This window comes from Pseudochaenichthys georgianus, chromosome 1 (assembly GCF_902827115.2).
Source record: "Pseudochaenichthys georgianus chromosome 1, fPseGeo1.2, whole genome shotgun sequence".
NCBI lineage: Eukaryota > Metazoa > Chordata > Actinopteri > Perciformes > Channichthyidae > Pseudochaenichthys > Pseudochaenichthys georgianus.
The window spans coordinates 40,670,245-40,691,471 of NC_047503.1; the positions used below are offsets into that span (position 1 = coordinate 40,670,245).

A 21,227-nucleotide genomic window follows, 5' to 3' on the forward strand; every position below is an offset into this window, starting at 1 on the left:
AAAGAAACAGGTGAAATTTGCTAACGTGACGGCCATCTTTGTGATGGTGACGCGTATTGTGCGAGACCAAGAGACCTGTAGTTCACTCAGCGGTTTCACACAAAAAAATGTGTAACTTCACAGTTTTACGACACATTTAAATTTTTTTGACTTGCAAAATATTCTTTTAAATTGACAAACATCATATGTGTCATTCGTGGCACAATTCAAACGGGATCAAAAGATAACCTTTCTCTCTCCATTGACTTCAATGTATAATTTTACGCTTCCGGGGTCCCATGGAGGCTCCCGGAAAGGGAGGGACTTCGCCTCTCTATTGTGTGTTTCGCAACATGTTCTATGGCACGTCTCTACTGGGAAATGTAGTTTTAAAAGACTTTTTCGTATTTCCCACAATTAGAAGTTGCCAGTATTAAACTGTACACATCCCTGGAGGTTTAGGGGACACGAAACACATTGGTGTTATCAAATTTAAAACATATAATTAATACATGGGTGAAAATTGCTTGTGTCCATAATGGGCAGCATTAATACCACATGACAGCTGGTCTTATGTCTGTGACCCCTCCTGTTGTTAATTGATACGCCTGAAACATGCACTTGTCAAGGTTCAGATGCACATTTAGCAAATATGGCAGTAGCCATCGATCATCTTAAGATAAGATACTTTATTGATCCCAAGTTGGGAAATGTTTTTGTTACAGCAGCATGTACTACTTTGTTCTACTCCACTACAATTCAGAGGTTAACCTGGTATTTTTACTCTACTACATTTATTTTTGTTACTTTACAGATTCTGATTAATGATGTGAAATATAAACAACCCTTAAATCAGACTGTAACGGCTCGTTGTAGCTCCAGCCCCCACCCTCCCTGTGAGCACAGTGTGCTGTGCTCTGATTGGTCGGGAAACGTAACATGAATGTGCCGGGCGGCGCGGTCATAGATATATATAAACACTAGATGACTCACCCGCGCTGCTGGCCAATTGAGACCGACGTTGCCACTTGGCCGCCATCTTGCTACAGGCAGTTCTCTCATTCATAACATTATGGTTTACTATTTAAATAACCATAGCTTGCTCAATTTTCAACCAATTTTCAAACGGTTTGGTTTTTTATAAACATCAAAGGTGTAGTTATGATACTGCATACTTATAATCATGGACTTTCATATGAAAATAACATTAATCAGATAAAGCAATAGCTATACACACACACACAAGGTATTTATATTAAATATTTGCCGGTGTATATATTTCCATTTATTTTATTATATTGTTAATATTTCAAATAAATTATAAAATTAAAATATATTTATATTTTATATATAAAAATCGGTCTCATGTTACCACTCTGTAAGCCAAGAGTTGTTAATTTAGCAATGCCTTAGCTTTAAGAACAGGGACACAACTAATGACAATAGCATATGTTGGTATATTATTTAGATATTCACACCTTTATCAGAAGAACCAAACCAACATAAAATGTGCTCACAGACAGGCCAGTTCTGTCTAATTGATCACAATTATTTTTGACATGAGATCTTCATATCATCCTAGTTTTGTATTTAGTTTCTAGATTTGTTAACAAATCCAGAACCTTTGAAATATGTTATTGAAAAAAGACCAAGAATAATATAAACTGTACCATGTGTCCTTTTGTGTCCTTCTGTAGTCCATGTGTGGTTTGTCTTGTCTCACCCCGGCTGATATATCACAAAATCCACTGTTTAAATTGTTCCCTATATTGCCCCTATGCAATATAGGGAACAATTTAAACATAAACTATCCTTGGGTGTCCTTGGGTGTTATGAAAGGCGGCCCCCCAAAATAAATGTATTATTATTATTAAGAAGAACACATGGCACACCAACAATCAATCACCATCCAGCCTCAGCTTTGGTATTCTTTCACAACCATGTTATGGGTTTATTAGACTGAGCAAACATAAACATATGTGGGGAACATAGTGCTGCGTCTCCTGTCCGGTCAAATTCCTCACTCCTGAAGTGCTCACTGCAGAGCAGTGTCCTGTCACAGGAAACAAAACCGTCCCTTCTTTGGGCGAGTTCCCACTGCCTCCTCCTCTCTTTGGTTTTGGGAAACCTTAAAAACATGAGAAAGGTAGCCAGATATATAAATTATTGTCAACATGTTCCTCCCTTCTTTCCTTTAACATTAAGGGTAGGACAAAAATACACACCGAAATTATCATATTTTTGGTATGTATGCATGTATGCATAGCCTACTTTAAGAATAAGACAACCACACTAAGAGTAATAAAAAAGGTGTCCAATAGAAACATTAAATAATTGTGTAAAGAAATGGTAACAACATATTCTAAAGAGGCTGGGTCAACAACAATCTTGCAATACTATTATCTCACATAGCCCCACTGATCCTGTGTAGCAGGACTTGTAATGTACATACATCCACTAAGTAATTAACGATTATCCTAATTTTAGTCATAATATTGTCATATTTTACACGTGAAAGGTGATCCCACGGGTTCTTGTTTCCAGACTGCGGTGATTAGAGCATCCGTAGGCTGCACAAAAGTCCGGCATAGTCAGGTACTTCTGTAAACACAAAGCCAGCAAATTCCTGTATCATAATGCAAGATGTTTTTAACAAGCAAAACCACTTGGAAGAAATCATGTGTAACTTAAGTTGTGTTGAAAAGAAAGAGCAGTTCTGCCTCTCCCACTGGTGTAAAGTTGCTGGGTCGACACTAGGTCTCACTGACAGCCTCTTGTTATTAGCCAGCTAATAAATACAACCACATACACAAAGAAAAGCTGCAATTTCAACATGTCCAAGCATCCTGTATCATAGCCATGCTAATCATGTTTATAATAAACCAAACCGTTTGTAAATCAGTCAAGATTTCAGTGAGTTAAGAGTATTTTTGTGCAGATCACTCACCTGACAACAGCTACCATAACGCGAATCAGAGTAACTGTTGACTGTAGCAAGATGGAAAAATCTCCCATGAGCCATCTAGTGTTTATATATATCTATGGGCGCGGTCCCGTGGGTTAGATGCGCGTTCATAATGCAGAGCGAAATAACTCTCAGAATAACGTTATTAGCACATTATTACAACTTGAGGAACGAATTTTTTTAATAAGGGCTATACAAGTGTTCATACTGGGTAGTTTATTTAGTTTAAAAAAAATTATCCAACGATTTACAGAACACTCTTTCCCCATGTCAGTCAATGGGGAAAAAGTGTTTCCGGGCCTGGCAACCAAACGGAAGTGTAGTACCGCCGTGTGGCCAGCACGAATATTTTCATCTGAGTCCGGCGCACTTCCTGGGGGCTTGGTTTTGCCTGATGAGCTGCACCTGGGTCTGGAAGACTACAAGAGGGGAGCCAACCGGATTTGGGCCCTCTCTCATCATTCCTCTGGGCACTCCCTCCGTGCCAGCCTCTGGGAACCTGCTGCTGGCTTTCATTCGTTGTTAAACTCAATAAATCATTGTTAAATGGTCACCCCTCGTCTTGACTCTCGGTTTATGTTATAGCCCCAGAGCCGGGCCGTAACACAACAGACTTAAAGGTGGGGTAGGTAATTTTAGAGAAACCAGCTCGAGTGCACTAGAATTTGAAAATACACAGCCGGAAAAAATCTGCCACTTCCTTACAGAGCCCCTCCTCCAACACACAGGAACGCGCACATGACCAATGAGGGCACGAGATAAATTTGTGCACAGATGGAAGGCTGACAGGCAGGTAGGCCATCCAGTTACTTTAGCCGGGCCGGCTAAAATGATTGGTCGTGCTTTTTACAGAACTACGGCTTCCACAGATAAATTCTTTTTATGCACTTAAGATATTCATTGCTATCGGGATGTTGAGAGCATTCCATGGAATATAACAAAAAGTGTATCTCAAGCCGGTTTCTCAAACTTACCTACCCCACCTTTAAAGACTTTGTATGTATTTATTTTTCCTCTAATACGAATTTGTCTACTTCACAAATTAAGTTTCTGGTAGAAAATAAAAGCAAATTGAATGTAATGAAGCACTATATATTTAATGACACAATTAAACAGCACAATTTAAATAAAACCCAAAACAAGTGTCTTACAAAAAAGAGATTTCTTTTATTGATGCAAAAAAAACTCCATTCAATGACACAACAGTGTAGCAGTTAATCTGAACGTTGATGCTTTTAAAAGCTGCGGAGCTGATTGCTAAAACCTGGAAGTTTCCAACAGTGCCATCTTTATAATATCCTAAGGGGAATGAAGCATGCACTTATCAGAGTGGATTATTATGTAACTGGATATCAGCAAAGGACAACTAATATGATGTAGAGATTAGAACTCATAACAACAGGGCTTTCTAGGTCAAACTAGAAAGAACTTCTTAAGAATCCATTTTCCAAAACAAAACCTGCTTTGGCACGCGTACAGTAGAAATGGAGAAGGGAAAGATACAGTAAATGGTCCTTTTTGAAGTCATGCGCATTAAAAAAAAAACAAGCTTTTAAAGAGGCTTTCTTAAACGTTGCACATCGTGTGAAACTGTCTCCACGATGCGCTCACTTCAACAGAGTCACAGGCACTCATGCTTTTATATAATGTCATTGCCATGGTTAATAAAAGATAGAGGATCATCTGATGTTCAGTGTGATTACAGACATGGTCAATAGTGCTTGGAAACAAAATGATCCCACTTAAAACGATACGATTCAGTCTATAAGCTTAGTTTATTGGGTGGTGGGCGTCATTTAAATATATATCAGGTGTGGTTGGGTTGGACTTAGTTTTTAGAAGACATGAGAGGAAGGGGTTTCTTCCCCTTCTCAACCTGTGCGCAGGATGATGTGGACTCCAGATTCAGTGAAAACGGGACCGCTCATGTCTCCCACTTTCAGAGCAAAGGAGGCGTCTTCAAAGGGCTTCTGCATCTGACCTAAAACATAAACACAATTTATATTTAAAGGTCTCCCATTATACTGTTTTTCATCAATATATTACAGCTCTCAGATATATACTAAACTTGTCTCTGAAGTGTTTGGCTCCAAACACCAAACAGATCATTGCAGCATTACCCATAATCCCCTCTGTTTCAGCCCTGTTTCCAAAGTGCTGATTCTCTGTCTGTTACTTTAGATGAAAATAAGGAGCCCCTCCCCACGCCCCTCTGAGAGAGATTTGGTTAAGAAGAACTCAATGGTGCTCTAGGAGGAGATTCAGGTGATAAGGGGGGGGGTTCCTTGGTTGCTGATTGGCTAATGGTTACACAAGCCAAACATCGTTATGACATCATAAAGTGGCCAAAATTTGATCAGCTCATTTTCAGACAGGTTTTTATAGAAATGAATCAGGACAAAAAGAGAGAGAATCTTTTTGCCTGAAACTTTCACAGTCTCTTCACACAGAGGGGACACATGTTGATGCAGAAGAGACATGAAGAAGTAGATTTTGCATAATAGGTCCCCTTTAAGTTATCAAAAATAATAATTTACATTCAAATTAAAGTTGACAAACAGAAGATGTTGTATACATAAATCTTTGTGTAAATAAATTCCTGCTTTTGCTTAAAATCCTCAGTTTTGGGTTAACCTTTTATAATTTTTTACAAGACATACAACAATTTAATTCAGTGTTTTCTTTGTTAAAGTTAATGAGGTTGACAGTGTGTCACATGGGCACTGCCAGTAGTTGGCAGCACACTGCGGAGATATAAGAGCAACGAAGCCAGAAGATAACAAACAAGACCACATGACCGAACATTGCCAAAAACAGCAATGACACTGTTATGATCTTTATCGCCCAAACCGCAAACAATATGAATAACCAACCATTTGAGTGCAACATCACAACTTCCCAGTCTGTGGCCCTTTCGAGCACATTTGATCATACTTGAGATTCAAAAATATATGATTTCATTTAAAAATAAGAGGGCTAAAAACTTCAAGACATCTCTCAAACGTGAGTGTCGGAGCCACAAAGTAATTTAACCTGAGTTTATTATTTGTAATATTATTTCTTTAGCACTTCTGGCAATTGTCACAGGGGTGTGGTTTATTTGGTATTTAGGTCAGCTGCTGCATGGCGAGGTATGGAAAGAGAAGAAGAAGAAAGAGGGTGAGCTTGCGCTGATGTTTTGGTCCTCATTTTCTTCATTGAACATCCCTAACCTTCCACTTCAGTATGGACTTTCACTTTGTAAACACATCACTTCAAAGAGCCAAGTTCAGCCTCTTGGTGACTCAATTTGATGTGAATTGAGTCGCCACAGTGAGGAAATTAACGCTTTCTTTGGGGGACTATTTTCAGCTGCGTATTGATTAGGGCTGTACCCGAATATTCGACTATTCGTTCGTTGGCCAACTATTCGGGTTTCAATTTCATTATTCGGATATTCGTTTTTCTTTTTTTTTCAAACAAAAAAATATTTTTCAAACAAATTAATATATTTTTCTAAATGTATGCTATTAATAAAGGCGAATTGCCATATTCTTATACTATATTTATACTTTTGAATTGCACTGTTAAAATGCGGAAATATATACAATCTCAGCCTGTGCTCCTGACATTGCGTTCACTGTTCACAGTCACGAACGCAAATGGCACGCTTCACCTCGCTTCACCCATAAAATGCCGAAGACTTCAGCTGTGTGGGACCATTTTAAATTGGACGACGGTAAAAAGAAGGCAGTGTGCCAAATATGTGATAAGAAACTGGCCTACCACGGTGGCACAACAACTCTGAAAAGTCACCTGGATGCTGTAACCTAGCTTAGCTTAGCTGTTGTGAAGTTGCCATGATGAAGCTGCTTTATCCGCCGTTTAAACAGTAACGTTAAACATGATAAAAACGTGCACTTACTTTGCTTGGAAAATAGTTGCAAGCAAGCAACCGAATTATTTTTTTATATTAGTTTTTTAATTTTATCAGCATAGTGAAAATAATAGGAGTAATGTGGGAACATCTGGGGCTAAGGCAATTATTGGCATAAAGTTGAGTAGCTCAGCCTAATAATACATTGTGGCCATAGGTGCATCCCCACGCATCCCAGCCATCAACATCCTCAACAATACAGCAGACCCTACAGTTAAAAAAAACGATAACGGAGAAAAGAAAGATAGAGATAACAGATGCCATAGTACATTTCATCGCTATGGATATGAGACCCATTTACATAGTCGAAGGCGAAGGCTTCAGAAAATTAATGAAGAAGATGGAGCCCGGCTACACTGTCCCCAAACGCTCCAGTATTTTAGATGCCATGTCTCTGAAGTACAGCGATCACCGAGACCAAATTGTAACTGAAAACTCAACTGCCGTAAGTTTTACAACGGACATTTGGACCTCGGTGCGTATGGAGGCGTATATGGCTGTCACCTGTCATTTCATAACTCGCGAGTGGAAACTCTGTAACTTTGTTTTGGAAACCAAAGTAATGGAAGTAAACCATACGGGAGTAAATATTGCAGAACAGCTTGGAGAAGTGGCGGACGCCTTTGCCATTCCGAATTATAAGCGAGTAGCCGTTGTCCACGACAATGCCAGCAACATGAAGCTGGCAGCTGAAATATGTGTTTTGTATCTTTGTTTGACTGTTCAGGTTGTAAAATGTTATAGACGGAATGTGGAACCAGATTTGGTCCCCGGGTGCTGCGCTGGGTTAAATGCAGAGGACACATTTAGTTTTAATGTTTGTGAGTACTGATACAATAAATACATATAAATCGTAATAGTATGCTCTATCTGCGCTTCTGCTTAACAGCGTGTTGTCAGGTGTCTCGGATTCGGAGCGTGTTATGAAACCTTTTGGGGAAAAAAAAAAATGTGAAAAAGAAAAAATGTGAAAAAAAAATGTATTAAAAAAAAAATACAAATCTCTCCGCACCGAATATTCGAATATTCGCTGCTGATTACTACCGAATATCCGGAGCCCGAAAAATGGTATTCGGGACAGCCCTAGTATTGATACACAATCTCTGTGGTGTAGCTGCAAATGACATCCACCAGACAAGCCATACACGCATTTCATCTGTTGCATATATTTTCTCATAAACTACTTTAAACTAACAAAAGGGATATTTGGCAGCCAGTGACGCACACGTGGAATTCGTTGCTTAATTAATCCACATCAACTCTGGTTTATTGAAGTGTTTCGTGCGGATGTACCTCTGCCGAATAATCCCAGGTCTCCTCCCTTCTTGGCTGAGCTGCAGTCGCTGAACTTGGAAGCGAGGGCCTCAAACTTCTCGTCTCCAGACTTGATGCCTTCTATGTACTCTGCACCGAACGGAGAAATAAAGAGCAAATTAAATACCTAAATAACACATGATAATTAATAATTAATTCCTTACATTTATTATAGCGCTTTTTCAATGACTCAAAGCTCTTTTACATATACCGTATATTTTACACATATATCATACATGCAATGGTTAGATACTGTGGACAATACCCACAGGAGCAAATCCGGGTGAAGTCTTGCCCAAGGACACAACGGCCTGACGCAGTGGCGGCAGGAGCGGGTTTCGAACTGGAGTTCCCCAGCACTCCCCCTTGATCTGATGATCGGATGCACAGACCACTGCGCCACCCCCCCTCTCCTGACACTTTACTCACGCTGAATGGTATCCAGCGCCTCATCTTTGGTCCGTGTGATGTTCTCTTCCCTCCATGAAGATGGCCGACGTGACTGACTGTGCTTCACCAGGATGTGAGCGCAGCGCGCCTGAGGAGGAAATCAATAAAGGATCCGTTAGAGCAGCGGTTCCCAACCTGTTTCAACGCAGGGCCCACTTAAGAATAAAAAAAATAAAAAATGCGCCCCACATTCAACCATAAACAATGCGGAGGCTAAATAAAGTTCTCAGAGTACTTTTTGTTTGTTTAGAAAAGGAGCTGGCCATCAGTAACAAACAGACATTTTTATTACACGGTTTAGTTGAATACTCGATTCTGATTGGTCAATTGGTCAATTCAGAACATGCGACACGTTGTTATCCAGTAGAACAGACCGCTGTCAAGGACTGTAATGACCGTTGCTAAGGAGGATCAAGAAAGAAAAAGGAAAAGATCTTAATGAAATGTTTCCACACAAATCATAATGTTTAGCAAATTATTTGGCGGCCCACTTGCAATGCCTTCACAACCCACTAGGGGGCCGCGGCCCACAGGTTGGGAACCGCTGTGTTAGAGATATTTTTCCTTTCATCATTATGTTTTGAATGTTTGGCTTAATAATATAAGGATTTAGAGTAAACTCTTAACAATATATTTTTGTGAGTCACACTACGGTTTAAAAGATGTTAATTTAAGTCTCACTTATTTGTTGTCAAATGTGCGCTGTCAGGCATGACGTGCATGTCTTTATGCCTATATGCCATGACAATGGTTCCCAGCTGAGTGTGTGATTAGACGGGAAGCGGAATAGTCTTTTGACCGTGATCTTTTTGTTCTATTTTGATACGGAGAACTGTTAGTTACTTTGAAGCGAGGAAGTTTGTCTTCACGTTTGTATGCCGCCTTGATCAAAGATTAAATCTGATGTGATTCAACGCTACAACGATCTCCACAAAAGTTTGTTTGGAAACAAAGAGAGGCGCGTCATAACCCACAACCCCGATAGAGAAAAATTGGTTATTACATTTAGAATTAATTAACGACAGGATCAGTGACCAATCAGAGGAATCAAGAAAAATGTCTTGTCAAGTCAGTATCACTTTTTAAAAAGACATATGCATTAATAATTATAACCAGTGTTAGATCAGACGATATCCTTGTTGTAATAAGAGACTTGACGCATTAGTTTGAAAATACCTGATTTACAAAAAAATATGGTCATGAGAACATCAGTGAAATGTAATCTATGCCTGGGTTAAAATTAATGAGCTTGTCGTCGGTAAAGTTTTGGAGGAAATGCAATCAACTGTGTCTCTTCTTACTTTTCACAAGTTCATCAATATAAAGTCTATAATGAATAACACGATACATCAAAAGCATCGATGCAAAGCTTTGTTTCATACATTAGAGTCGGAAAGTTAAGTAAATGAAATATATGTTGTTTCACGAAATACATAAATTCAATCATGTTTCATTTCTATTTCCACTGCTGCCTATTGATGGCCTAATGATGGTGCATTTAAAAAGAGAATATAAAACAAAAGGAATTCAATTGTGTAAGGCAAAAGTACTCTAATAAGTAATTAAGTCATGTTACCCAGCACTGTTGTAACTAATGGCTTTATCATTGTTTAAAAGAAAAGTGTTGAATGTGTATTTTAGATTCAAGCCAATTGGAAAGTGATAGATGTATTTAATGTACTTAATGGAAAGTGAGTAAATTATTAATAAATTGTCTTTCTTACTGTAAACACTAGGATGTCATAAAGACTTTTTCCAAGACAATGACTTAATCATGTCAGGAGTTGTAAATGTTAATAAATTGTTAACCTCTTGAATGTCATTGAAATGCCAGGTGTACAATCTGATGATAGAAACCCGCAGCATGAAATCCACTACGTTGTTGTTCTGTAGCTCTGCAGCCTTAAAGGTGTGCTTTCATTCATGCAAACCAGCAGATGTCATTGTTCTTGCCGAGGTAAATGCATCAACGCTTTAGAGTGAAACATCCCAAAGCTTCATAAAGCCTTGTTCACCTGTCATTCAGATCTACCTCCGCACCAAATCCCTCCACAACCCACCCCTTACCCACATCGATTCTATTCAAACTTGGATGCAACATAACCTCCTCAAACTGAACAGCAACAAAACAGAACTCCTCCTACTCGGCTCCAAATCCACCCTCAGCAAGGTCACTAACATAACTCTCACCATCGATGGCACCATTGTTTCCCCCTCCAATCAGGCACGCAACCTTGGCGTAATCTTTGACCTCTCCCTCGAACCTCACATCCGCCAAACAGTCTCAACCTCATTTTTCCACCTCCGCAATATGGCAAAAATCCTACCCTCTCTCACCCGCCCCGCAGCCGAACGACTAATCCATGCCTTCATTTCCTCCCGCCTTGACTACTGCAACTCACTTCTTTACGGCATCAGCACTACATCCCTCAACAGACTCCAACGGGTTCAAAATGCAGCTGCACGTCTCCTCGCGCATACCAAATCATGGCATCACATCACCCCAGTCCTCAAAGACCTCCACTGGCTTCCTGTCTCCCATCGCATCAACTACAAAGTTCTGGTCCTCACCTACAAAGCACTCCACCATCTGGCCCCCCCTTATCTCACAAACCTTCTCACTCCTTATCAACCCCCACGGTCCCTCAGATCCACCGCAGCCGGACTCCTATCCACTCCCACATCCACACTCTGCAGCTTTGGGGACAGGGCCTTCTCAGTGGCAGCTCCTAGGCTCTGGAATTCCCTCCCCCAAGATCTCCGTGACTCTGAGTCCCTCAGTCTTTCAGACCCACCTCAAAACACATCTTTTCAACTCTGTCTACCCATAAGCCCCCCCCCCTCTCAATCAACTTCCTCTTGACTGCCTTTTTATTTTTTACTTACTTGTTTGCTTGTCCTTGTTTGTCTACCCTCCCTCATACTGTAAAGCGTCTTTGAGTTGTGAAAAGCGCTATATAAATAAAAAGCATAATTATTATTATTATTCATCTCAAAGAGGCCCGATTCATATTTTGGGGGTTTTCCCTCTCCTGCAGTGTGCTATGTGTGTTGGTGCATGTTAATCAGGGGTGTCCAAACTACGGCCCGCGGACCATTCTGAATCAGCCCTCAGCAATTTAAAACAGTATAATGGAATATGGCCCACAAATGAAACTTGTGATCGTCTTATATTGTACTTCTTAAATATAAATATAAAAATATATCACACAGTAGTATGTATGTGTTAATGAGACCACTTTTCAAATAAATTCAGTCAATTAAAGTTGGAAACATTTTCTAACATATCTTAGTTGATAAAAAAAAGCCCAATGACTTATTTACATAACAAGCTTGAAATACACCCTTAATATTTCTCCTTATTATAATCAATCTGAGCTTCTGTTGTAAGGGATGAGCAGATAACACTCACGAGCATCATTTACCTACATTCGATTGATTTTGCTAACTTATAACTGAACTTATGAGGCAACATACCTCTAATATATTTTTCTGTATGTGGCCCTCGTGAAAAAAGTTTGGACACCCCTGATGTGGTCTGCAAAGGCTAAAGTCCCTGTGTTCCCTCCAGAGGGAGTTTCTCTCCCACACACTCCCCCCTGCCTGAAACGCCCCCATTGGGCTCCTTTGTTTACTACCGTAACATTGTGACATCACTATGTAACATTCGGGCTTCTATTGGATTGCGGTATAACACATTGTACATCATAGGCTAGGTTGCCATTGGTTTAACCGCTTAGAGAAGTCCCGACAACAGAGCCGGCCAGCTAACCAATCAGAGCAGACTGGGCTCTGGTTTCAGACAGAGGGTGAAAAGAGGTGCTGCAGCACAGGCAGTAGGAGAAAAGTAAAGAGCTTTTTGAACATTAAAGGAAGGAGACATGTCACAGTAGAGGCAAAACATACAAATATGAACCTGAAAATGAGCCCCTTTTTAACATTAGATCACTTAACTTGGTGTAACAGTTAGTAAATTTGAAAGTGACCCATAGTAACAGTGTATTGTTATTATAATTATAAATACATAGCAGAATATACACATAATAACCTTATCTGGATCTCCATAGCTGTCTCCTGTGGGACGTTCCCACTGGCTGGCATTGGTAATGTGGTTGAAGTAATACACCTTGCCTGGAGGAAAGAGAGAGCTGCATTCAGTGAGTCCTTTTAACAAACACACACCACAACATTATGGCGAACAATGTAACATTAACTGATTATTTTCATTTTTAACAACGACAACAATCTGTAGATATATCTTATCAAATCATAACTTATGTACAGTTTTCTTTAGCTGAATATTTGAGCTTCCCTTGTATCCCCAGAAAAATGCAGAGGTACCCCCTGGGGTCTAAGTACCAGTTCAACAGTTTATAATGTAGTACTATGGGGTATGACGAATAGTAACTTAATGTGTAGTAGTGTAATCAAATAGGAGTTTCAAGATGTAAAGATCATATTCATTTCATTAATCTTAAGTAAAGTATTGCAATAAAAAACAGTGCAAGTGATGCAATGGTGCAAGTAAAATGAAGGATTAAGTGATCTACTTAATGTAAGATGGAAAGACATCATTTATTTATTTAAATTGTATATAGGGAAATAAATACTGTATAGTGCAAGGTTAATACATTTTGTTTATATGTGATGTAAACAGATGAGTACATGCTTTTGCTTAAGGTTTTGAAAGCAGAACTTTAACTTGTATTGGAGTATGTTGACAGTGAAGAACCAAGTATCTAAATACGCATCACTGCTGTCCTGCAGCTGATAGTCAAATATGAATGGTGGAAAAGTAAACTATCAAATTTTATGGAATAAGACTCTAGTGCGCTTTTGTTTAACCTCCTATCATACATTATTTAAAACCCTACGGTCTGAGGCTCGTGCAGCCTTGCTGAGGAATGACGTCATGCGGGGCCCTGCATCAGTCAGGTTTGAATGGATCATGAAGCACACGCACCAAATAATACCAAAACACCACATTTAAGAAAACACACATATAACACCAAACTACCGATCCCTACTTAAAGCATATCCCCATTAAAGATAATCTTCTATCTTCTTCGTTTATACAGCAAAACACGATGCTAGGGCTGCTAGCTTCTAAGCTAAGTTTACTACACATTGCATGTAGCTTAACTAGCATATTTAACTTCAAAGGGTTCGGGTTTTATTACCTGAACTGCGGCTCATTCTTTTCTCCCATCCAGCTGGCATATTCTCCTCGTCTGACATTTTTATTATTTTTCTGTAGCACCGTTTTCAAATGTAATTTCAATGAAGCTAGCGTGTGTGACAGGCTGGGCTGCAGCTAGACAAACTGTTTACGGTACGAGTTGTTTTCAGAATAAGCTCCGCCTTTGACGTGTTTTTCACTTTGCTCATTGGCTCTCTTGGGCTGTCAATCATCAACATGCCCATTTGATTGGTCGATAGGTTAACATGCAAACTGTATCTGCTTTACGGTAAAGTGTGCGATCCAGAGTATTCTGTCGAAAAGGGAATATATTTTTATTCTGCTGTGAATTTTCAGGTAGGAATCTTACATTTAAGACGCCTTTCTTTGAGATGTATCACAATCCTCTTTATTTTTGAGACAGGAAGTTGCTTTACGTGTGGCGTTTGCGACAATACGCACACTGGAGTGTATATTTCTGATGTCGTGATCTTAGGCTAGCTAATATTAGCTTTTTTCAAACAAAACATCCAAAAATTGATTTGAAATACCTGTTGTATCATACCTCATACTCTTTGAATGAACAACATTTGCTTGAGCTTCTAACTACCCTATATGTACCACTAATATTGCTTTAAGGTTTGTTTGGGAAAGTATGAAGCGACTCTCACATGTGATGCTAACTGTGTCTCTTGTTATTCAGCTTACAGAAACTGAAGATGATTGAGGTGGTTTGCAACGATCGACTGGGCAAAAAAGTCCGGGTTAAATGCAAGTATCCTTTTCTGAAACTGTGGACATGATCCTGAATAATGCGTCCTGAGTGAACAACTGTAATACCTGGGCCCACGTACAGCTAACGAGGAGTTAGCTTGAGTTTTGAATGGGTTTCAAGTTAGTTATATCATGTGCGGAGCTGTTAGCGAAAGAGCTGTTGAGAAAAAATAACATGCATTAAAGAAATATGTATTCAAATCGAATCAAATCAAGTTTTATTTATATAGCACATTTATAAACGATTTTTGGTCGAGCCAAAGTGCTGTACATATAATAAAAATAGCCTACAGTAGAGACACTTTACAGCAAATACAACAGCACAGATTGTTCAGAATATCAGTATGAGAAAAACGACACCCTCTGTCCTTAGACCCTCTGTCCTTAGACCCTCACATCGTACAAGGAAAAACTTCCAGAGAAAACCCACAGTTTAAAGGGGGGGAAATGGGAGAAACCTCAGGGAGAGCAACAGAGGAGGGACCCCTCTCCCAGGACGGACAGACGTGCAATAGATGTCGTGTGTAAATCGAAGAGATAATACATTTTACAGCATATAGACCGAATGTTAGGAAATGCATGTGTCTGTAATAAGAAGATGAATCCACGAGGATGTCAGCTACAATGTATTGTAGACAGATGCAAGTAAATTAATGAATGTAAATGTGTTTGCAAAGAGAAATAATAAATAAATACTGTGTACAGAGATGTGGACAAGTAACGGTAAGTACACTTATATAAATATCTTTCATTTCTACAAAGCTTTATTTTCTTTATGAACTGAAGACAGAGCAACAGAAGCTTTAAAATGTTTAATTTAAAAGTTATCTTCAAGTATAAATTATTTTTGCATATATATATATTTTTTGAACAATTGATCAACACCTTTTTGTTTGCACTATGTTCACCTCAAACGTGTACAGTAATGTTTCCCACTTTTTATACGTTATTGTTAATTAACATTGGATCTTTTTTGCTCTTATGTATTGCTAAAGGCTCTTTCAACCGACCTTAATACATCTAATAATATTTGTTACATAGAGCAACAAAGTGCATACAAGCAGTCAGTGCCTCTGCATCAGGAACAGCAAATGTGTTGTCTCTGTGTCCACTTAACATCAATTCAGACATCATGACATAATTCCATCAGATTAATGATAAAAACTTAGAGGACATTATACAACTTCTGAAGTCCTCCTCCTGCTGCCTTGATATTATTCCAACAGGATTTTTGAAAGATGTTTTGCCTTGCATGGCCTCAGAACTACTTCATATAGTAAACAAATCTCTTCACTCAGGTATTTTTCCACAGGCCCTGAAAACTGCAGTCATTAAACCGCTCTTAAAAAAGAATAATCTAGATGCTTCAGTAATGAACAATTACAGGCCCATATCAAACCTCCCATTTCTAGGTAAAATCATTGAAAAAGTTGTTTTTCAACAGTTGAGTAATTTCTTGCATTTAAATAACTGTTTCGATGTGTTCCAGTCAGGCTTTCGTCCAAACCACAGCACTGCGACTGCTCTTGTAAAGGTCTTTAATGACATTCACTTAAACACAGACAGTGGCAGAACTTCAGTGTTAGTATTATTAAATCTCAGTGCTGCGTTTGACACTGTTGACCACAGCATATTACTGGACCGACTGGAAAACTGGGTGGGACTTTCGGAAACAGTTCTAAATTGGTTTGAATCCTACTTAAAGGATAGAAACAACTTTGTTTCTATAGGTAAATACACATCTGAGTTGACAAATATGACATGTGGGGTACCTCAAGGCTCTATCTTGGGGCCTCTTCTCTTTAACATCTACATGCTACCACTGGCTCAGATAATGAAGAACAACAAAATAAGTTACCATAGCTATGCAGATGACACACACATTTACGTAACAATTTCACCAGGAGACTATGCTCCAATTCAAACACTGAGTAAGTGCATTGAACAAATCAATGACTGGATGTGTCAGAACTTTCTCCAATTAAATAAAGATAAAACTGAGGTAGTGGTCTTTGGAGCCAAGGCAGAACGTATAAAAGTTAGTGCTGAGCTTCAGTCTGCAATGTTCAAAACAACAGATAAAGCCAGAAATCTAGGTGTAGTCATGGACTCTGACCTGAGTTTCAACAGTCACATTAAAACAGTTACTAAATCAGCCTACTATCACCTACAGAATATATCTAGGATTAAAAGACTAATGTCACAGCAGGATTTGGAAAAACTTGTCCATGGTTTTATCTTCAGTAGACTCGACTACTGCAATGGTGTCTTCACAGGTCTCACTAAAACATCTATTAGAAAGCTGCAGCTGATTCAGAACGCCGCTGCTCGAGTCCTCACTGACACTAAGAAAGTGGATCACATCACTCCTGTTCTGAAGTCTTTACACTGGCTTCCTGTGTATCAAAGAATAGATTTCAAAATACTGCTGCTGGTTTATAAAGCACTGAATGGTTTAGGCCCAAAATACATTACTGACCTCCTGCTAAATTATGAACCATCCAGGTCTTCAGGGACTGGTCAGCTTTTCCCAGAGTCAGAACTAAACATGGAGAAGCAGCGTTCAGTTATTATGCTCAAAATATCTGCAGGTCCGCTGCAACTCTGACTACTTTTAAATCCAGGCTGAAGACATTTATTTTTGTCGCTGCTTTTAATTGAACTATTCACACCTTAAACTGCACTGTAACTTTTATCCATGTATTTTTCCTTTTAATGTTTATTTTATTAGCTTTTCTTTTTTAATGCTTAATGTCTTTCATTTTTTGTAAAGCACTTTGAATTGCCTTGTGTTGAAAAGTGCTATATAAATAAACTTGCCTTGCCTTGCATGGTTCTGAATTTCTTGTATACACCACCTGTTTGCTTCTTCCTTGACCACCATTTCTCAGCTCTGAAGATACGATTGGAGATCTGAAGAAGCTCATTGCCGCCCAGACAGGAACACGATTTGACAAAATTGTTTTAAAGAAATGGTAAGTTTGTTGTCTGTAATACTGATTCCCTGATTATAACATAAACGTGTAAATGTATTTTCTGCTACCAGCTAAATGTTCCTCCTCTGTTCCCACAGGTATACCATATTCAAGGACCACGTAACCCTGGGAGACTGTATCCTTAAACACGCTCTGCAGCTGCTCTCTTACTGCCACTTTTTTCACAGAGGTCCATTTACAACTCAAATAGAAGTAAATCAATTGTGTAAATTAAGGATGGAGCTGTGTGTAATACTGGCTTTTAATATAGTGGATTTAAATATCCAGCAGTATATACAGTGGAGGAAATAAGTATTTGATCCCCTGAAGATTTTGTAAGTTTGCCCACTTACAAATAAATGAACAGTCTAACATTTCAATGGTAGGTTTATATAAACAGTGAGAGTAAGAATATCAAAACGAATATTGACATTATATAAAATATAAATGTATTTGCATTTAACTGTGGGAAATAAGTATCTGATCCCCTTGCAAAACATGCTCCAAAAACAGAACCATTTATACTAACACTGTTTCTTTTCACAATTAATACTAGAACCAATGAAGTTGCAGTAATATGTGTCTGTCTGTAACATTATAAAACTTGCAGGTTTTATTTACAGTCTATAATAAACGCCTCTGCTTTATTAAGTAATTGTTGGCTGAAATGACATTATTGTATGTCAATTTGTATCAAGCTCAATAGATAGTGGAACTATTTTACCTGATGTGTTGTACTTAACCACGACCTCTGCAGATGAAATCCACGATGGGATGAACCTGGAGCTGTACTACCAGTAGAGGACCTCGAGTCAATAACGCAGAGATGACTCTTCCATGATATATACACACACACACACACAGATATGGGATCAGTCGCAGGAAACAACCATGATCAGACAACACAACTGAAAGAGGAGCCGGAAAACATACACACACACACCATTTTAGATTATGATTTTTGCCCATAAAATGACCGAAAGTCATGTTGTTGTTCCACAGTTTTTTTGATATTTTTGAATAAAAGGATGTTTATACCTATTCACAAGACTGTTCATTGGCATCCATTAGGTATTGTTTTTTTCAAGCAAGAAGAAACTAGAACACCTGTTGTATGTTTAACAATCTGAAAGCTATATACTTAAATGTGTATACACTTTATTGTAAGAGTGGAGGTTATCACTACAGCAGTTGATGGACTGCTTGCTAGATCAAATCCTGGCTGAGCAAAAACTTCCTTAACCTCAACGAGAGCAAGACAGAGGTCGTCTTTTTTGGACCCTAACCTCCAGCCTCTCCGGTTGATATCCTCCCCTCTGTCATGAACCTTGGAGTGACTTTCGATAGCGCTTTTAAATTTGATAAGCAGGTCAGCACCGTAGTCAAATCCTGCTTCTTTAAAATGAGACTATTGGCCAAGACCAAGTCATTTTTATCTTTTAAAGACCTAGAAAGGGTTATTAATGCCTTTGTTACCTCGAGACTGGATTACTGCAACGTTCTGTATGTGGGTATGGACCAGACCTCAATTAGACGCCTGCAGCTAGTTCAGAACGCAGCTCCACGTCTTCTGACTGACCACATCACCCCAATTCTGGCCTCACTAGACTGGCTTCCAATTCGGTTCTGAATAGATTTTAAAATCCTTTTATTTGTTTTCAAAGCCGTAAATGGGCTGGCTCCTGCCTATATAGCAGAACTCCTCCATCACTACACCCCAGCCAGAGCGTTAAGGTCTGTTGACCCCAGGCTCTGGAACACTCTGCCCCTCCATGTGAGGTCGGCCCAGGGGTTTTAAATCCTCACTAAAGACTCACTTCTTCTCTCTGGCCTTCTAGTCAGAGCGGAGCGCGACACCTGACTACTCCCTGTGTTTTTTTTATATTTCTGTTGTAAATTATTGTCTTTTATTGTGATTCTAGTAAAGTGTTTTTATTACATGTACAGCACTTTGGCTTGACCAAAAATCGCTTTTAAATGTGCTATATAAGTAAAACTTGATTTGATTATGGCTGCAGATACAGTAAAAGTAATTCACCAACAAAGTGACCATTTGTATATCAATTTCTCGCCTTCTTCCTTCACCAAAGAGGCATGCAAGACAATAAACGTTTTCTGCAAGAATGAAGAAAAATGTAACGAAAGGTGATGCATTAAAATCCGAATGATCTTTTTTCTTATCTTTCTTTTGGTAAAGTATTCCTCTCAGACTTTTTGAAATGAGATGTTCATCAATCACATCTGGGTGTAACGTTTAAGAAACTGCTTAAGTGCAATAACCAGACGCTCATCATGTCAGTTAAAGAAAGGTTTTATTCACATCACATGGCAGTCATCAAATCACAGTATATCTCTCGTGCATAAAGGTTGATGTGTGGAAACCAGGTATCACACAGACCTCCACAAGTATGGCTCCACACTCCTCCTGTGGAGCCTCGTCAGCAGTAGTCGGAGCACTCCTCCTCCACATAGTTGGCTGGAAAGTACCCCACCTTGAACCAAAGGAGAGTAAGATGAGATGGACCTTTATTAATCCCCATGGGGAAATTCATCAGTTTAAGCAGCAACAGAGAGAGAGCGAAACAGATTACAGATTTACACAAGAATAATACAATTAAACATAACATTAAAGTGATATACAGGTAACTAAGTAGTAGCTGGTAAGACAAGACACCTCAGAACCTCTAAATAATAATAATAATACACTTTATTTGTATAGCACCTTTCATGCACAAAGAAGCCCAAAGTGATTTACAGAAAACATAACAACAATATTAAAATAATATTAAAATTAATACAGAACAAGATAAAACATCTACATGTGTTAAAATAAAACAATTTAAGAAAGACAATTAAATATGTAAAGTCAACAGAAAACACAGAAAATATACAGTAAAACATCGAAATAGTGAGAATTGAAAGTTAACCCAAATTAAAAAGATAGGTTTTTAATTTGCTTGTGTTTTTGTTTTCTCCTCCTCACCCGGCCGTACACCTCTCCCTTCCACCACCCGCTGTGGCCCTTCTTGGAGATGATCTTGATGGTGTCTCCCTCCCGTAGCGACAGCTCTGAGCGGTCTCTGGGGGAGAAGTTGTACCGGGCCTGGACCACGCCCAAACACTTCAGGCTGCCTCCTGTCGAAGCAAGGCGGGTTACTTTAGAGGGCAGATTGCACATAATGTACAACACTATCTGTTTTTTAATTAGTGCGAATGCTGTGCAACACATTCAAGCCCCCACTGTTCATGTACCCTTTAAAACACCCAGCCACCTATTACCAGGTCTGACTGTGGCTCTGTGTTACTGCATTGGTCTCTCAATTATAAGGTTGCCGGTTCCATCCCGACAGTCATCATGTTAATATCTTTATACCTTACTACAATTTATCAGCTAGTTATTGCAGGTTATTACATGGCTTAGTTGAATACTCGATTCTGATTGGTCAATTCAGAACACGTGACACGTTGTTAATCCAGAACAGACAGACCGCTGTCAAGGATTTATTGACCGTTGTTAAGGACGCTCACGTCTGCACAAAGAAGTTTGGACGATTTAACTGTATACAGTTTGGCTGAAAAGCAAACTGTATGGCTACTGTGTGAGCTACGGCTCACAGTCCAAGCCCCTACTGACTGAGCCACTACCGGACACCACGACACATGTCAAATTCCTCG

The 21,227-nt window shown here is 39.1% G+C and overlaps 3 protein-coding genes and 1 long non-coding RNA gene across 6 annotated transcripts in view; 1 reads left to right on the top strand and 3 right to left on the bottom strand.

Annotated features, from left to right (window-relative positions):
* Window positions 1–1,897: 1,897 nt before the first annotated feature.
* LOC139434802 (uncharacterized) lies at window positions 1,898–2,969 on the bottom strand. Its single transcript, XR_011644107.1, has 3 exons — window positions 2,927–2,969; window positions 2,489–2,580; window positions 1,898–2,107 (listed from the first exon to the last, which is right to left on the bottom strand). It is a non-coding gene; the product is annotated as an uncharacterized lncRNA (long non-coding RNA).
* A 1,122-nt stretch (window positions 2,970–4,091) lies between these two features.
* pin1 (peptidylprolyl cis/trans isomerase, NIMA-interacting 1) lies at window positions 4,092–13,957 on the bottom strand. Its single transcript, XM_034092992.2, has 5 exons — window positions 13,805–13,957; window positions 12,673–12,755; window positions 8,604–8,712; window positions 8,154–8,264; window positions 4,092–4,925 (listed from the first exon to the last, which is right to left on the bottom strand). The coding sequence occupies exons 1-5, from the start codon at window positions 13,860–13,862 to the stop codon at window positions 4,816–4,818; spliced, it is 471 nt and encodes a 156-aa protein (XP_033948883.1). The 5' UTR covers window positions 13,863–13,957; the 3' UTR covers window positions 4,092–4,815.
* A 111-nt stretch (window positions 13,958–14,068) lies between these two features.
* On the top strand, window positions 14,069–18,594 carry ubl5 (ubiquitin like 5). Its single transcript, XM_034093194.1, has 5 exons — window positions 14,069–14,160; window positions 14,507–14,578; window positions 17,469–17,552; window positions 17,651–17,688; window positions 18,310–18,594. The coding sequence occupies exons 2-5, from the start codon at window positions 14,523–14,525 to the stop codon at window positions 18,351–18,353; spliced, it is 222 nt and encodes a 73-aa protein (XP_033949085.1). The 5' UTR covers window positions 14,069–14,160; window positions 14,507–14,522; the 3' UTR covers window positions 18,354–18,594.
* Window positions 18,595–19,847: 1,253 nt separating this feature from the next.
* Window positions 19,848–21,227, bottom strand: part of LOC117449600 (proto-oncogene vav-like) — a 33,588-nt gene continuing 32,208 nt past the window's right edge. For all 3 annotated transcript variants that reach the window (XM_034087379.2, XM_034087387.2, XM_034087370.2), the window contains exons 28-29: window positions 20,536–20,687; window positions 19,848–20,044 (exon numbers count right to left, since the gene is read on the bottom strand). In XM_034087379.2, coding sequence (XP_033943270.1) covers window positions 19,991–20,044; window positions 20,536–20,687 — 206 coding nt within the window. In that variant the 3' untranslated portion in view covers window positions 19,848–19,990. The remainder of the gene's footprint in view (window positions 20,045–20,535; window positions 20,688–21,227) is intronic.

Bases quoted from the DNA above. Each gene is read 5' to 3' on its own strand.
- pin1 (XM_034092992.2), bottom strand. From the start codon at position 13,862: ATGTCAGACGAGGAGAATATGCCAGCTGGATGGGAGAAAAGAATGAGC. The intron at 12,756-13,804 runs GTAATAAAACCC...TCTTTCCTCCAG, and splicing joins AAGAATGAGCCGCAGTTCAG to GCAAGGTGTATTACTTCAAC. The intron at 8,265-8,603 runs GTGAGTAAAGTG...CGTTCGGTGCAG, and splicing joins GGCGCTGGATACCATTCAGC to AGTACATAGAAGGCATCAAG.
- ubl5 (XM_034093194.1), top strand. From the start codon at position 14,523: ATGATTGAGGTGGTTTGCAACGATCGACTGGGCAAAAAAGTCCGGGTT. The intron at 14,579-17,468 runs GTATCCTTTTCT...ACCATTTCTCAG, and splicing joins AAAGTCCGGGTTAAATGCAA to CTCTGAAGATACGATTGGAG. The intron at 17,689-18,309 runs GTATCCTTAAAC...CGACCTCTGCAG, and splicing joins CCACGTAACCCTGGGAGACT to ATGAAATCCACGATGGGATG.